Below are 18,598 nucleotides of genomic sequence, written 5' to 3' on the forward strand. Positions count from 1 at the left end.
AAAAAAAAAGGAGGCAGGAAGGAAGTGGATCAGGTAGCATGTGGAAGGCCTAGTTAGGTCATGAGATTTCATTCTAAGAGTAAATGGAGGTAAACTCATCAGATTTATGATTTAGGAAGAACCCTTTGTCAACAGGATATACTGTTGGAGGGCAAAAGAGTGGAAGCAGGGACATGATTTAGGAAGCTAATGTAGGAATCTAATTTTGCTCTATTGAATCTTACTGCTGTCTCAAAAAATTTATTAGTTAAATGAGTAACATAAAAATGATTTCCAAGTTTAGTCTTAGAGTATTTTGAACATTTACAGACTATTTTACTCTGATGGCAACAAATGTAAGTTGTTTTTCTTGATATTATTTACAGGATCTTCTTTTCTCAAAACTATTCACCCTGTAATATGAAATATTAGCATTGAGTTGGTTGCTAGGAACTGAATTCATCTTCCTATAACCTGACAGGCTAAACAATCTCCCTTTCTTGGCAAAAAAGGAATATCTGTGTGTGTGTATGTGTGTGTATGTATGCATATGTATATATGTACAAATATGGGAAAGAAGAGCCTACTTTAGAGGAGATGTATACATACAGATATATATACACACACATTCATATACACCCACATATATGTGTGTAAATTTAAACACAGTTTTTAATATTCGTGAGTTTTGGGACATACTTTATAAGATTATTTATTGAATTTTAATTATTTTCAGTGTATTCAATTTAGTATTAAGCTAAGCTAATTATATTTATATTTCCATTTCCCAAAATCATCTCCTTGCATTTAAATGTTTGCATGCTTTGCAAAAAAAAAAAACAAAAAAAAGAAAGAAAAGCATAAAAACAATCTCAAAAAGCCAAATAAGTAAAAACATGTAATTTTGAAATTACAACTAAAATTTACATTAAAAAATTTACAATTAAAATCTGCAAATTTAGTGAGAGTTCTTCTTTTTGGGGAAAAATGTCAGATCCTCTGAATTTTGGTGTCCATAATTTCCCTCATATTTAAGTTTCTGGCTACTGAAAAGAAATAGAACAATTTCCAAATCTGCAAATCTGACTGAGAATTTAGAATAAATATTACTGTAATATTGGTGGTGCTGTACATTAGGACGAGGAAGAAGTGAAGGAGAAAGAGAATAGGTAGGAAGAAGAAGGGGGTAAAGCTTCTAAACAGTGGACTTAATATTCCAAGCCAAAAAGCAATGAGTTGATGCAAGTTTAATCTCCTCAAGCTTAAAAAATAAACTCTAACCTACCGTTTCGACCATTTTGCTTTAAAGTGTTTGCAGACAGCTGGATAGTGCTTCCATGGCCCATGTTTTCTGGAAATTTTAGGTCTTCTAAGTTTCCTTCTGTGCTCAGCCTTGCAACTTCCAATTCTGTTAATATCAGAGAGATACCAGTGCTCATAGAGAAACATACCTAAGCTACAATCATTTCCTAAATCATTGCAGTATTTCTGAAATCAAAACACTGGAATTCTTGTTCTATTTGTCATGTTTTATGACAATCTTTAAGAAAATATATTGTTAGCATTTTGCCAAAATAATGCAAATTAAAGCTATTAAAATTATTTAAATACAAATATATCAATAAAGCCTAAAATTTAAAATGCAATCCCAAATTCTTTTTTTTTTTATTTTATTGCATTTGTGTTAAGTTGTAAAATATAACCTTTATTTTCTAAATTAAGTAAAAATTCTTTTATAATCTAGAGCTGTACTATCATACCAATATTGAACTATCTTTAAGCCCAATAAATTTGAAACAGCTTCATCATAACTTCTGAAATAAAACTGTTAGCTACTCCTAATCCACAGTAAAAACAGATTTATACCCTTTATAAGCTAAATAACACAATTATCAAACACTGTCTTATCTTCCCTCAAATGACTTATTTCTTTATAAAGTGTAATTCAAAGATACTCTCATTATAACTGAAATAACCCCTAATAGTCCTGTATAAAGAGGATGAAATTTTAAATAGTATAATATATACATAAAAATCCTCTATAAAAACAAACCTCACCGTAAGTGATCTCAGGCTAATATGTTCAATGTTGAACCCAATATGAAATACCCTAAGAAGGATAGCACACATGATTTTCAATCCTTTTAAGCCAATGACAGGTGATACCCTCCTTATTTTAGAAAAAGAATGACTTATCTCCATTTAAATAAAGCATTACTCATATCTGGGACACCAGGGATACTTTTTCTTTTCCCTCTTCTGATATACAAGAGTGTCTGGACCTTCTGAATAACAAAGGCCACTTACTAATATTGTCTGTGTTCTCCCTGACAATGTCAGTCTTCAAAAGGTTATCAGCCAGCACAAAAGCACTTTCCTCCACCGTATGAAGCAACATGGTGGCCGCACGCAGCTGATCGCTCGTAGTCAGGTCTCTCCACGCATTCAAAGCTTGTGGCTGAAGGAGGTTGTTAACTGTCTCGACCATTGCCTAGAAGAGGATGAAAAGAATGACAGAGGTCTCTAGTGAACCCACATAGCTGTCAGAATTCCAGGTGTACATGTTGCCCAGCAAGCTAGGATCAGCAGTGTGCATGAGTTCAGTATTGTCCCAGCCTCCCCTGTGACATGCTGCAGCAGAAGCATTCATTATTTTGTTCTGCAAAACCCTAGCTGAGACTTTGCAAAGCAAGAGGAAAACCTGTTTCTGTTTTGAAGGACAACAAATAAAGCCATGCTTATTTCTTGAAATGAATAGCACAAGCTTCCATAAGATTATGATCACATAATTAAATTATTTGGCTGGGGAACTGCTGACAACATTTTAAACCAAGAGTTTTACCACGTGACTCAGAGAAAATAATTTTTTTCTGTACGTTACCATAAAACTGGATGCTGAACACAACACAGATTAAAAGGATGACCATAGGTAGGACAATCCAAGAATTTGTTGCTTATAGGTTGATGACTCACATGGCAAACCTATTTGTTTTTTAGCCTGCTAGTAAAATGTCAGAATGGGGAAAATATCAAAGCATACATACTCCCAGGGGCTTTGGATATGTTATGTATAAAGAAAAACCTTCTTCATGCTGTTTACTATCAGGGGGAGGAATACACAGTTGAACCTTACTACCTATGGTCCTTAGGTGTTTTATCTTTTAAAAAATCAGCAGTAGATACACCCACCCATAGAGACAAAGCACTACAATTCTCATTGCTTCGTCCAAAAGAATCATCTCTGTAGTTACCATTTATATATTTCCTGTGGTTTTCTTTATGCTGTAGGTTACAAAGAAAAACAGTTCTCCCAATAAGATCTTGGGTTTCATTCAAACATAGAGAAGTGGAAAATAGAAAAGTACAATACCTGCAGCTTCAAACTGATCATCCCTGAACCCATTCATCATGAAATATGCATCTAATCCAGAAATAAAGTTGAATAAACAGCCAACACAGGCGCAGTTTCTAGGCAGCATGTAAGTGTTCTAAAACGGGTCTCACATTATTGACACATTGGCAGAAGGGCTGGGAGAGACTAGAGAAATATCCTTTACACTGCAGGGTTTTCTTCTGGCTGGTGTTTTCATAGCAACGAAGTAACAACTGTTAAAAATTCAGCTTCATAATGAAACACCTTGGCTGCCAATTAACACCAGCTTTAAAAACTAATTTGCCTTTTGATAAAAGTTGTTTTTCTTGATATTTTCCCAGCCATTCCAAGTTTTGGCCAAAAATCTACATCAGTATACTTTTAAGTAAAATAATCCTACTCACAACTTGCATGGTTTGCATGATTTTCTAAAAGAAAACAACACAAATCAAAAAAGTCTCTCACGAGTTTAAACACTGGGCATGTTCATATAGTGTGCTTAGCTCCATCATTTGTTCTTGGTGTAAAGCATGACCTAGTAGCCAGACAAAAGTATTTCTGGATCACAACAAAATGATCTGCTTTCCAGGAAGTTCTCTACAAGGGCAATGCCAACAGGATATAAAAAAAAAAGAGGTGCCAGATAGGAAACCAAAAGAAAAAGAAAACTTAGATATTTTCTGAGGCCAAACAGAGAACATAGACTTCTTCAGTGTAAAGACCTATTCTTTCAGGGATTAGGTGATCTTGTGAATTCATTAGAAATGCTCTGAAAATCCCAAGTGCAACAGAAATTACGCCTGTTCTTTATGGAGCAGACATTTTAGCCGCTGATAATCTTAATCATTAGTTAATAATCTTATAATAATTAAAATCTTACCTCAGGGAAAATTTTATTGGGGATAATATTTTTATGTTCTGTCCTTAGTTACTTTTATTTTCATAATTTAAAAAATGCGAGATGAGAAAAAAGGAAAAAGAAACAACTATGGTCAACTTCGAGAATGTTCTAAGTAAGAATGTGTTCCAAGACTAAATCAGACAAAAACAGGAAGTCTGAGTAGACTTATAACTAATACGGAGATTGAATCAATAATCAAAGTCTCCCAACAAAGAAAAGCTCAGGACCACATGACTTCACTGGTGAATTCTACCAATTTTTTTTACATTTAAAGAAGAATTAACACCACTCCTTCTCAAACTCCAAAAAATAGAAGAGGAGAGAACGCTTCCAAACACCTTTTTATGAGGTTAGCATTACTTTGACATTAAAGCCAGACTAAGTCACCACAAGAAAACTGCAGGCCATATCCCTGATGAATACAGATGCAAAAACTCTCGACAAAATGCTAGCAAACTAAATCCAACAGCACATAAGAAAAAATATATAAACCATGATCAAGTGCAATTTAACCCTAGAGGCAGGGATAGTTCAACATATAAAAATCAATGACTGTGATACGCCATATTAACAGAATAAAAGATATCATGATTGTCTTAATAGATGCAGAAAAAGCATTTGACAAAATTCAGCACCTTTCACGATAAAAACTCAACAAACTAGGAACAGAAGGAAATTACCTCAACATGATGAAAGCCATGTATAAAAGCCCTTAGATAACATCATACTCATCAATGAAAACCTGAAAGCTTTTCCTCTAAGATCAAAAACAAGGCAAATATGCCCACTCTTACCACTAATCAACATAGTACTTGAAGTCCTTAGCCAGAGTAATTAGGTAATAATAATAATGGGCATCCAAATTCAAATGAATAAGTAAAATTCTCCCTGTATACAGTGACATGATCTTATATACAGAAAATCTGAAAGACTCCATTAAATATATATATATATATATATATATGACTGTATATATGTATGTGTATATATAAAAGGCTCTGTGTGTGTGTGTGTGTGTGTGTGTGTGTGTGTGTGTGTGTGTATGAACTAATGAACAAATTCTGGAACCTGTTTACAACAGACTGCTTTATCTAAAAAACTTTGTATGTCTGAATTGACAGCAAATAAATCAAAGGCATCAATTTATCAATTTATTTTAGTTTTGCAACTGAAAAGGTACAAGGTGCAATATATTTTCACAGTTGTAAGTTTTCAACAAGTGTATTCTTCAAAATAAGTCAGTCTTTAGGGAAGCTTTCTACTAAAGCCCAAAACAATTGCCAAATTTACTAAAAAGCAACACACTCAAAATGTGGCCCCAAAACCTAGGAGTTGGTGGGTTATGACATCAATCTAACAGTTATTTAGTCTGCTCAAAAACACACCTGTTCACAATTGCCTAAGTATAACTGCAAGGAAATGTTAATACAAGGATCGAGAGGCAGTATTCTGTAGTTCTAAAACCAGAGTGTGGGATTTGGGACCACATCCGCTGAATTTTATCTGCATAGTGCCTTTGAATGTGTGATACTGAGCAAGTTACTTAACTTCTCTAAACTCTATCTACAAACTTGGTATGATAATATAATCATCTCAGAAAGTTGTCTGGCTCATAACAAGTGCTCAAGATGTAACCTTATGTTTACTTTCACTTGATATTACAGCCCAGTGCAGGAAGAAGAGAAGTTTTCACTTAGTAAGCACAATTCATATCTGATAATTGCTAAATAGCCACACTGAATTGAGATCTGGAAGGAATACGTTTTCAGTGATGCAATCTTCATAATTTGATATCTTACACAAAAACAGAAGACTATACAACCTGAAGCTTTGAGGAATTGGAGAGTAAAGGCAACATGTGTATTAAATAGATCCTAATGAGGTTTTTAGAGACTTGAATAAACTGACCCCTTTTCTGCTAGTGAGACAGCACAATTAAGTCCATCTTAGAAGTTTTATAATTATAAATTATTTAAGCTTTCTAAAGCTTGCTAACATGTCCCTTTACCAGCTAAATGAAGGTCAATTCAGTAACTACAACTCCTCAATGAATACCTATATTTGGGTTTCCTTATACATTTATGTATTGTATATTTTATTCACACACTATGACATCTGGTCACAAAATAATTTTTTTTCTCAAACTACTTATTTGCATTATTTTCATAAGCTCAACATAAGACTCATTATATTTCAATTTGAGAATAGGTAGCAGCGGGTGTTATCCTTTTCATTACACAGTATACTGACTAAACTCTCAGTGACTTTGATCTGTTCCTAAAAGTCAAATATAAATGGGAAAGAGCCAAAAGTTATTTGATTCACACCAGAATTATAAACATACCATATCCTACTAGATATATGTTTGTATTACGCAACATTATTGGGACCCTTATCATTGAATTCAGACCTTAGGCAAACTCAGTTGATGAGTACTACTCATAGCATATAATTTCAATCTATTCATTAAGGATGTTATATACTTTATAATTATATTTTCTATATTTCAAAATACAGAGTTTACTTATTTGTTATAACTGCTGCAAAAACCTTTGGGAAAAACTACTACATATCTTTGCAATTACAACTTTTGTCACTATTCCAAGAGGATACATTTGTGAAATAGCCTAAGATTTCTCAGCAAGAATACACAAAAGAATCAATGGTGAGAAACACATGAGTGGCACTTATTACGTAGGTGAGCAGTAGATCTCAAACTATGAAGGTAAGCAGAATCATCTGGGGAACTTAGTCACCCATCTTCCTCCATTTGAAAACCATAAAAATAAATATTCCAATAGAAGGAATGCCTTATGAAAAGATGTATAACTTTACCACCATGGCATTTTTTTTTCTTTTGCAGCCAAGTTTTTAAATCACAAGCTCATTCAGGTTTTAGCTCACGTATCATCTGTTCCACGAGGTCTTCCATTATTAGCAAAACTAGGGGGGAATTCCCCCATTCTTTATTACCTGTTTTGTTTTCTTTGTATCATATGTCATTATGGAAAGATGTCTCATATATTTGTTTACCTGCACAACTATCTGAAACCTCCTATTGGACAAAACGCAAGATTCATGAAGGAGGAGATGCTGTCTCATTTACAAGAGCCAAAAGCAGTGTTTCCTAACTCTTGGCTGAGAAATTCGCCATGCAGGATAATTCATACGTAGGTCAGTTTTCTCCATTTTCATATCAGCAAAATTTAAAATATCTGAAGTTATTAGTTTGATGAGTATAAGAGCAAAAAATAACTAGAAATGATAAAACTTATTAACCAGCCAATAATTTCTGAATTAGTCTCACTTCAGAGATTCAATACCACAATGGGCTCTTAGTCCATTTGGGCTACTATAACAAAATGCCTTAGACTGGACAATTGTATAAACCAGGGAAATTTGTTGCTCACAGTTCTGGAAGCTGGGAAGCTCAAGATCAAGGCACCTGCAGATTCAGTGTCTGGTGAGGTCTCACTCTCCACATCCTCACATGGTAGAAGGGAGAAACAAATTATCTTGGGCCGCCTTTGTAAAGACACTAATACCATTCATTCATGAGGGCTTTGTTCTCATGGTCTAATCACCCCCCAATAATCCCCATTTCACAACACCACTATACCAGGGAGTAAGTTTCAACACATGAATTATGCGGAGACACAAGCAGTCAGACCACAGAAGTCTCCCATTTTAGTATTTATCTTTAACAAAATTATCCATATTTGTATCTGGTTTTCTCACTAGACTATGATATCCTCAGAGAAGAGATTATGTTTTGTGTTTTCACAGAGTAAATTTTAGTGCCGTTATATCTTTTGGGTATTCATCAATATTAATCACACAAAGATAGCTTACTTTTATTATCAAATTATTAGTGACATTATATAGAATAGAAAACCTGAAAGCATCCTTTTTTTATTTCTTTGATTTTTGCCCTGTCGCCTCAAAAGACTTCTGAGAGAATAAAGTGTTCAGATATCACCATAATTTGGGAGGGAAGCAGGGTGAATGGAAGGAAGTTAAGATGACAGAGTCCAGAAGAAGAAAAACTGAACCACAGGCTATTGTAGTGAATACAGGACACTCTGAGTAAGAAAAAGACATATATTTTACAAAAAGTTTTCCATAATGTTTCCAAAGTAATTTAATAAGATTTCATTAAATCAGTATCATGTGCAAAGAACTAGGGGTAAGACACTGTTGAATGATGTTAGAGAAGAAACACATGGAGTTTGCTTTCAATTTACCTACGCTCCAGCACAAGACAGATCTAGAAACCCATAGCATACAGTACAAAAGTAATAGATTCTTGCTGGGGAAGACCATAAAAAGATCCCCAAAAATGTTTATCTTTGAGTTAGACACTAAAAGATGAATAATTTTTCTTTGACTCTGAAGAGGAAATTCAAAGCTAAAGTACATAACGAGCAAGTTGATGATGATAAAAGAAAAAAGCCAATTGGTATTAGGCAGCCCATTTGAAAGTTGGGAGCAATTATTTCATAGTAATAAACACATTTACACTAATAAATTTCTTAAATTCTTTTGAAAAATGGCCTAGTAATATAAATTATATTTTACTATTTGATGTTTTCCTGAATGCATCACATCTTTATCAATATATACCATAATCATGCTGAATGATGCTATTTTATTACATTAATATTATTTTTATTATATTATATATACAGTTACATTTAAATATTTTCTTCATATCTAAATCTCAGGATATATTAAGGACGAGAAATAAGTTTTCAGGTCTCTGCTCCCACTTCTTGCTTTCTGAATATATACACTGTAGATAGATAGATGAAATAGTATCCATTGATTTATAATTTGAAATAATAAAATTTTCTTTAATTCTTTACTTTTGACTTCTTGATGTAAAGTTTGTCAGTTGAGAATAAGGTAAAATGAAGCAAAACTTTAAAATCATTACTGAATAGGACACATTGTACTCCAATCTGCGTTTAGATATTGATTCAAATCAAAATGTAAAGGTCAAGTGTTAGAAGTGTCTTCAAAACAGTTTATAACTTGCAGGTTTTTTATTACAAGTCAAGTTGAGTGACTGATATTTACACATCTGATCAATAAACCTAAGGTGCTTTTTATAACCACTGTCATTTAATATTATTAAGTATATAAAAACTACTAATCTCTGAACTACCTTTTGTATTACAGTGAAGTGCTGGCATTTTCAAGTCTTAATTAAAATTCGGTCGTATAACACAAGTGACCTTCTTATAGTAATAAGGATCTTTAATAGTAAAACAAGGTGAAACTAAAACTTCATAGAACAGACTGTGTCTTTAAGAGACCCCCCTCTTTTTTTTTAAGCATTATTCTTTGAAAGCTGTATTTGATTGTATCACTTTTAAATTCACTTTAGAATATAATGACCGAATGCTGTCAAATAAATCTCTATCGTGTTACAGGAATTAAATGGATCTATAGACCTAATTCAAATTTCTTGCTAACTCAATATTCATTCAACAAATATTAATTGAGCATCTTCAATGTGGCAGTCAACTGGAATGTAGCAAGAAAGACAGATGTTCTCCCTTCCCTCAAGGTAATAGCAATATAGTGAGGTCAGGCAATTAAACAAGTAATTAAAATCCAATATGGCAAGCATTATAATGATGGAAACCTAGGGTTTAAGCTCTGTATTGGAAAAGCTCCATGAAGTGGGAGAATTCCAAGATGAAACTCAACACTGAACAAAGGGTACAGTGGGTACAAACAAAAGGTACAAACTCTACACCGAACAAAGGCAAGGGGTAGAGTGTGTATTTATAGGCACAGAGGTGATAGAGAATAGGTGCTGTGAAGGAACTGAAAACAAACTCCTGATGGTAGAGCAAAGAGTATAAGGGGTTCAGTGGTAAGATTGGAAAGTGAAAGCTAGATTTCAAAGACGTTTGCAAACTACGTTAAGGTATGTACAACTCTTCCTAAAAGCGACAAATAATCACTGGAAAACATGTAAGGTAGTAGAGTGATATGCAGTAATGGTTAATACTTGTGGAGTGCATTTAAGACCTTGACATGAATGCTTTACATGCATTAACTACTTTAATTATCACAATAACCCAGTGAGGTAGAATTTATTATTATCTTCATGTTACAGTGAGAATATTGAGACTCGGGGAAGTTAAGCAACTTGCTAAAGGCTAATAATTAGCTAACACAGAGTAGAACCAGGCCTCAAATTCATGAGTTCTGGTTCTGGAGAAAAAGAAAAGCAGAAATTATTGCTGATTAGTTAAAGCCAGTTGATGAGAAAAAGAAAGCAGCACAAAGCATAGAATTTGGGGTGGGTATAAGAGCATATGTGTGGGTGGAGAGTATGAGTAACGTAGTAAATTCAGGCTGCCTACTTTGAAGGCAATATACAGTCATGCACTGAATAATGATGCCTTGCTCAGCAATGGACTTTGTGTACCATGTTGGTCCTGTAAGATTACAATGGAGCTGCCCTATACATGTGTACTAGCTTTTATCTTTTATACCATATTTTTACTGTATCTTTTCTAGGTTTAGATACACAAATACCATCAAGTTATAATTGTCTACAGTATTCAGTACAATAACATGCTGTACGGGTTTGTTGCCTAAGGGGCAGGGGGCTATATCATACAGACTAGATGTGTAATATTCTATCCCATTTAGGTTTTCATAAGTATATCCTGCATGACAACAAAATGAGGTATTTCTTTTTTTTATGTTATTTTCTTTTATTATTATCATTAGGCTTTAAGTTCTGGAGTACATGTGCAGATCATGCAGGATTGTTATACAGGTATACACATGCCTTGGTGGTTTGCTACATCCATCCCCCCGTCATCTACATTAGGTGTTTCTCCTAATACTATCCCTCTCCAATCCCCCCACCACCTACTACTCCTCCCCTAGCTCTCCCCCCGCCTCAACAGGCCCCAGTGTGTGAGTTTCCCCTCCCTGAGTCCATGTGTTCTCACTGTTCAATACCCACTTATGACTTAGAATGTGCAGTGTTTGGTTTGCTGTGAATGTATCCTCATTGGTAATGCATGACTGTACCTTAATGTCATCTAGGTAGGTCTGAAGCTTACATAAGATATCTGATCTTCACATGCAGATCGTGAGGTAGTTTGGATATTTTTCCTTCTGAATCTCATGCTGAATTGTAATCTTCAATGTTGGAGGTGGGGCCTGGTGGGAGGTGTTTGGGTCAGGGGACAGAGCCCTCATGATTTGGTACTGTCCTTGCCACAATGAGTGAGTTCTTGAGAGATCTGTTTGTTTAAAAGTGTGTGACACCTACCCGACTCTCTTGCTCCTGCTTTTGCCATGTGATGTTCCTGCTCCCATTTTGCCTTTTTCCATGGGTAAAATCTCCCTGAACCCTCCCCAGACGCTAAGCAGATGCCAGTGCCATGCTTGCACAGGCTGCAGAATCATGAGCAAATTTTAATTTATAAATTAAATTATAAATTACCCAGGCTCAGGCACTCCTTTACAGCAGCACAAAAACGGCCTAATACAGTGTACGCATCATAAATTTAAGTAGGTTTATTAAAGCCATTGGTATGTCTGAAATTACCCAGAAAAACTGAGTAGAAGAAGAATTGATGATACAGAAACGCTAACAAAATAGAGGGGAAAATGAAGTAAGAATAATTCGCAATGAAGATGAAAGAGTAAGCAGTCAGAGAGTGTGTTATCACAGACGGAAAGAGGGTTCCCTTAGTTTCAAAAATAATCATGAAAGTATCCAAAAATTCTTCTTTTTGAACTAAAAATAATTACTCTATTTTTGTTCTGGGTAACACAGTGATTTGATTGTAAAACAAAAAGAAAAACCACCGTGATACAGCTTTTGAGGAACAATCAGTGCAATTTCATGTATCATTACTTCAAAAACAGGACATTTGTTCATTTAATTAATATTTTTTGAGCACTTAACATATGCCAACACTGTTCTAGACTCTTGAGATACATCTTAACAAAGCAGAGAAAAAATAACCTTAGAACTGGACATTTGGCAAGGGAAGCAAATAATAAACCATATACTTTCAGAAGGTGCAAGGTACAGTGTAAAATAAAATAGGATAGGTGGATCTAGAATCAGGGATAGTGTTGGGAGAGAGGCTGGCTTTCAAATAGGATGGTACTGATGTGCATCACTGAAAAGGTTGCAGTTCAAAAAAGACAAAGGAATTGAGAGAGTTAGCCATGCAGGCAGCTTGAAGAGTAACATTCCATTCAGAGGAAACAGCCAGAATAAAAGTCTTCAAATGGAACTTTTGAAGATTTGCGTGGTCCAAAACCTTAAAATGGCATGTGTTTGGAGTAAAGCAAAAGGAAACAGTAGAGGTGGGACTCAGCCACTTCAGCTGAGATGTGAAGAATGGTGTGGAAGTGAAGACTGGGAATTCAGTTACAGATATGGAAAGTTTGAGGTGTTTATTAAGCAACAAAGTGAAGATACTGAGAAATTGGCTGGAAAATTAATTCTGGAGGTCAGGAGAATGCTCTGTGCCATGGATAATATTTGTAAGTCATAGGCATATAGGTGGTGTTTAAATCAATGAGATTACCAAGTTGTGAATGTACAAAGCGAAGACCAGAGGTCTAACTATTGTGCTAGAGGGCAGTCCAAGCTTAAGGGTTGGAGGAGAAGAGGAGGAACTGGCCAAGAAGACTGGAAAGAAGTGTCAATCAGGTAGGAGAAAAATCAAGGGAGTTGTCCTGAAGATAGTATATCAAGGAGGAGGGGGTGATCACCTGTGTTAGATGTTTCTAACTGATCACATAAGGTATGGATTGACTACCAACCATTGGTCTAGTAGCATTTAGAAGTCATTAATGACCTCAACAAGGGCAGTTTCAGTGGAGTAGTGGGGGCACAAGCCTGAGGAGGTGAATTTAAGAGAGAATGAAAGGAGAGGAATTGGCAATGGCGAGTGTTGAAAAGTGTTGCCAGAATTTCTGCTGCAGTGGACATACTAGCAGGCAACTGGAAATTTGAGCCTGGAGCTTCAGTTAAACAGTAAATATTTAGAGACCACTTAATGTGTGCTGAGTACAATTTAAAAGGGCCTGAAGATATAGAAGTAAAAGTGGCACTCTTCCTTCCCAAGCAGCTTAGTGATAGAGTGAAGAGACATTAAAATACAGTTTGATAATTGCTGTAATAGAGGAAAACTGAGAGTTATAAGTACACCTAAGAGGTCATTTATCCAGACTAAGTGGGACAAAGAATTCTTCCTTAGAGTAATTGACATATGAAGTGGGTGTTGACAGGTAAGTCAAAGTTACTGGAATAAAGAGAAAGAGAAAGGAGAGCAAATCTAGAATTAATCCAAGCAGAAGTAACTGTGATTATAAAGGTACAGAGGCACGACTGGCAGCACAGGATCCGAGGAGGAGCCAGTTAAAGGTGTGGGAAATTAGCAGCGGGAGTCTGATACTCAAGCACTGTAGTTCAAAAATTGATTTTTTTTTTCGATAAGGGCAAAGAGAGTAACGGACAATCTGAGTAGGGTCAAGTCACCAACAGATTTGCATTTTTAAAACATTACTCAGGCAGTAGGTAGAATTGATTAACAGAAGAATTTGGCAGTGTGTAAAGCAGTTGGTTAATTTGTTTTTTTTTTTTTTTAATCATCTACACAAAGATAACTGAAGCTATAAGAATCAGAGGAAAGCAAAGTTTTCAGCCAAAGTCGTTTTGCAAAACTACATCATGACCCTGGTGAAAGGTTTTTAATAGCATTCAGACTCTTGACATTTTTCCACAGCCTTCTTCCTCAACCCACTGCTTGAGGCATATTTGTCTTCCTTCTATTCCCTGAAATCTCCAACCACTTGTTACTTGACCGGCTCTGCTTTGGGTGACCTTTGATCTGGAGTGCTCTTCTCCAGGTAGTGTCAAGTTGCTGAATTGCCTAGCACTTCCTTAGAAAGTCCTCCCTGATCTGCACGAAATAAAGTACCCTTACTCATATGACTGTGTTTTAATTCTTTGAATAGCATTTTTGCAATCTTATTTTATTACTTTTATTGACTGAGTGATTTACTGGTTATTTTCTTCCATAATTCCAGCCAGCTGAACTAGGGTGTGAGCCTTACAAGACAGAAGACAGAAACCCTGTTTTCATCCCTGATTCACTGCACCCGAAATAGTGCCTGAATGAGCTCAACAAATGTTGCCTGAATTAATGAATGAATGAATAAATCTACGCTTTTCTTAAAGTGTATGTTTACTATTTTTAAATAAAAAATATATATTTTTCAGACTTTGAAAAGGACATACTTGTAGGAAAGTCTGACAAACTGCCACAGCCTAGCAGAGCCAATTAAGTGTAATATGGTATCTTGGATAGGATCCTAAAACAGAAAAAGGACATAGATAATAAATAAAGAAATCCGAATAAACTGTGGACTTCAGTTAATAATAATATATTAACATTGGTTCATTAATTATTACAACTATACCATACTATAATGTAAGATGTTAACAATAGGGGAAGCTGTGCATGTCAATGGGAGGTATACAGGAACTTTCTATAAGACTTGATCAATTTTTCTACAAATCTAAAACTGTTCCAAAAAATAATATCTATTAGTTTTAAAAGGACATTTTAATAAACAGTTTTAAAACACAGAAGTATATATGGTAAAACCTGAAATTCCATTTATAGAGCAATATTGTAATTCCATACAAAAAAAATCACTTTTGACAGTTTATTGCAGATCTTCTAGACCTGCAAATATTTACACATTTATAAGAGCAAACTCAGTCCGTACAATAATGCTGTTATCTGTTGTTTTTTGCTTGCTTGTTTATTTTTACTTGAAAATATATCACACCTATCTTTCTAAGTCAATACAAGTTCTATCTCATTGTTTCTGTGGCTGGTAAGTATTCTGCTATTTTGTTCAGTAGTTTAGTCAACCGATTTCCTACTGATGAAGAGTTAAGTTATTTTGTGATACAAACCACTACTTTAATCTAGCTTGTGATCCTGACTACACATTTACTCTTTTCCATGGCAGAACGCTACCCCATTGTGTGGGTCTGCCACAAGCTACCCCCAAAGTCCTTATTCTAGGCAAGGAGAACAACACTGTTTTGTGATTGTATGACAAGATTTATAAAGAAACATTGTAAAAATATAGATGTGAGTGATGATAGTCTTCTCTGCTAAGATATTTAAAAAGTTAATAGTGGGCTGGATGTGGTGGCTGACTCCTATAATCTCATCACTTTGGGAGGCCAAGGCAGGCGGATCACTTGAGGTAGGAGTACGAGACCATCCTATTCAATATGGAGAAACCCTGTCTCTACTAAAAATACAAAAATTAGCCAGGCGTGGTGGCGCATGCCTGTAATCCCAGCTACTCGGGAGGCTGAGGCAGAAGAATCACTTGAACCTTGGAGGCAGAGGTTGCAGTGAGCTGAGATTGCGCTGTTGAACTCCAGCCTGGGCAACAAGATCGAAACTCCATCTCAAAAAAAGAAAACTAACAGTGATCATGCTTTGAAAAAGGACGGGTTGAAAGACTGGAGAGAAATGAGAGGCAGGCTTGAACTACACAACCGCAAGGGGGCGCCACTGAAATGGACAACAATGTCAGTGGCATGCCCTGGAGTTAATGCAGAGGTTCCTGTGGGAAGGAGAAATAGGTATTATTCTACCTTTTGAATTTTATACCATATGTCTACATTAGCTATTCAAAAAATTACTTAAAAAGTAGAAAAATGCAATCTGAGAATAGTTTCAAATCGCTTTTGAAAGTATTTTTTTAGACAAAATGATTAATCTCAAACTATGACTAACAGAACAAGCAGAAGAACATTTTAATCTATATTTAGGGTTCAAAAGTTACCCTTGTATTGTCATAAATCTATGGTAGCTTATTACATTAAAACCAGATAAGATGTCACTGTGTGTTATTAAATAAGAAAAAGAAAAAGTGTTTTCTTTGCATCTGAGACTGCTAGTTGCCCAATATCCCTCTTGTGTTAGACACAGAATCAATGGAAACTATGTCCAGCTACAAAGCCACACCTATCAATGAAGTATTTAAGCATGCAAATAGGGTAGCCCATGAGATATAAAAAGAAATGGTTGGGAGAGCCTCCTGGAAAGTACTAAAAGGAACAAATCCTTTGGTACTTATGCTTTCCTTTCTTCCTTTCAGAAGATTAGCATGACATGATGATTGGAACCTAAGTAGCCATCTTGTCATCCTGGGGATGGATATCCATGTGCTAAAGATAACGGAGCAAAAAACCAGATGAAAACTTGGTCTCTGATGATTTCATGCAGTTTTCAAGCTAATCTTGGACTGCCTCATCTGCATTTTTTATGTGCAAGAATAAAGCCTTGGTTTGTTTAAGCTACCAAAGCTAAGTTTCTGTTACTACCAGCTGTACAAAATTTGTATGTTAGGCAGAGGAAAATATAAAAGTTGTAACTCTGTGGGGAGCAATCCTAAACAATCATTTGTTTGGTTCTAAGCCATCAGACAACTACTTTACTGCATATTGGTCTTTAAAATTTTCATTTCTTTTCTAACCTGTACCAGAAAAGTTAATGATAGTTTCAGAAAGTAGGATCTTAAATCTGTAATGCTTTTTTAAATATCTTTTTCCTGGTTAGGTATGTAATCATCAAGCTAATAAAGAAATAGAAAAGTAAATTGATGTGTATTATCTTGAGTTTGCATAGAAATCATATCTATATTCTATGTATTTAAAATTTTTCTGAAGGTAAGCATACATTCAGAAAGCACTGATGCACAGAATGGAATTTAGGTAAACAGTTTTACAATTATATAACGGCCCAGACTTTGATCAGAAAATTAAATGAAAGAAAAGAATGCAAGCTGATGCAAAGCAGAGAGAAAATATTTTTGTTTTAGATGAAAACATTTTATTTAAAATCAGAAAGACGCTTTTTTCACACTCTCATTGGAATTACTTCCTGAAGCATTCACAAACCATGTATATACAACTGCGGCTGGAACATTTGTTTGTTTACGGGAAACATGAGAAATGGAGGAGGCAGAAATGGCTTTCTAAAGCAGCCATTTCTATCTGACCTGACACATTTGCCAGGGGAATCATGAGAGATTCCCAGAATGATGTTCTTTCCACGTCAAGGAAGAATCTCCATCATCAACATCTGTCATTGTCCTTTGGAGGGTTTTAAATCATTGGATTTACAAGTTGACCTGTTCACATTCTTCAGCAATACCTGTATGATTTACTCTGCTTATATTACATATTATTTTACTCTTTTGATTCAATGATTGCTTTGTACGTAGTAGTGTTTAATGTCTACAACTTACTGAAAGGAATTCTTATAACCATTCTTTATCTAAAAAAGAAACTACAGTATTCTGGTTTTGTAGTTGGAAGTCACTTTCTTTGATCTCAATGTCTTTTAACAATAGGTTTAGGGCACCAGAAACATGCAGCGTACCGATTTATATTTTCTCTCTTACTGACATAAATCAAGTGCAGATTTATCAAGCTGTGAAATATATTAAGTTCACAGGGTTTTAACAAAGGGTTACCAAACCACAAGAACCTGCTGTGATTCAAACTACTTTCAGATGTCCTTTTAATTATATTAAATGAAAGTTTGGGTTGGCTTTGATGCTTACGGGCAAACATCGAAATCTCTTGAAAGAGCTGTTAAAAGTACTCCCTGTTGCTGCAGTTAATACACTACATTGTATGCACACTGCTAGCCAATTTATTCTAGCCACTTTAACAAGGATATCCAGCCTGACAGGCCACACAGAATAGTATCACAAGTCAAGCAAAGCACAAATCATTAGAGGACTCTGAAAGTTGTTTGACATGCACCACAGAGCTCTTTGTCACACAGCCAATTAAGTGACCAAACAAGGAACTTGAAAATACTCATTAATTTCTTCCTAGCAGTATAAATGGGGCTTAGAATCCTTCTTGTCTTATGCACCAAAGACACACAACTAAAACTGGCATAATTCAATTTGCACTTTGTCAAAGGTGCAGGTAGCAACTTTGGTTCACAGAAAGTGTACATTAATAATACAAAAAAAAAATGAAAAGAATGGGCAAAAATGTTTAGATATTACATGTAATAACGTAGACATGTGGGCTTTGAAGTTTTTTTAATTATCAAAAGTTGACTCAGCATTTCTGAGAAGATTTAGCAGCGCTTCACATCATTTCATCCTCTTTGCAATAACTTCAGTGGATTCCAGGATACCATACTTTCCTGGTGCTGTTCGTTCCTTAAGGCTGTTTTTTAGTCTCTATGCTGGCTTCTCTTCATCTCCCCAACCTCTTCATATTACAG

The 18,598-nt window shown here is 35.2% G+C and overlaps 1 protein-coding gene across 29 annotated transcripts in view; it reads right to left on the reverse strand.

Moving 5' to 3' along the window:
* Window positions 1-18,598, reverse strand: part of ADGRL3 (adhesion G protein-coupled receptor L3) — a 559,234-nt gene that overhangs the window by 125,517 nt on the left and 415,119 nt on the right. For all 29 annotated transcript variants that reach the window (XM_017541414.2, XM_017541407.2, XM_017541408.2 and 26 more), the window contains 2 exons: window positions 2,287-2,470; window positions 1,265-1,387 (listed from right to left, as the gene is read on the reverse strand). In XM_017541414.2, coding sequence (XP_017396903.1) covers window positions 1,265-1,387; window positions 2,287-2,470 — 307 coding nt within the window. The remainder of the gene's footprint in view (window positions 1-1,264; window positions 1,388-2,286; window positions 2,471-18,598) is intronic.

This window comes from Cebus imitator, unplaced genomic scaffold (assembly GCF_001604975.1).
Source record: "Cebus imitator isolate Cc_AM_T3 unplaced genomic scaffold, Cebus_imitator-1.0 Scaffold133, whole genome shotgun sequence".
Taxonomy (NCBI): Eukaryota; Metazoa; Chordata; class Mammalia; order Primates; family Cebidae; genus Cebus; species Cebus imitator.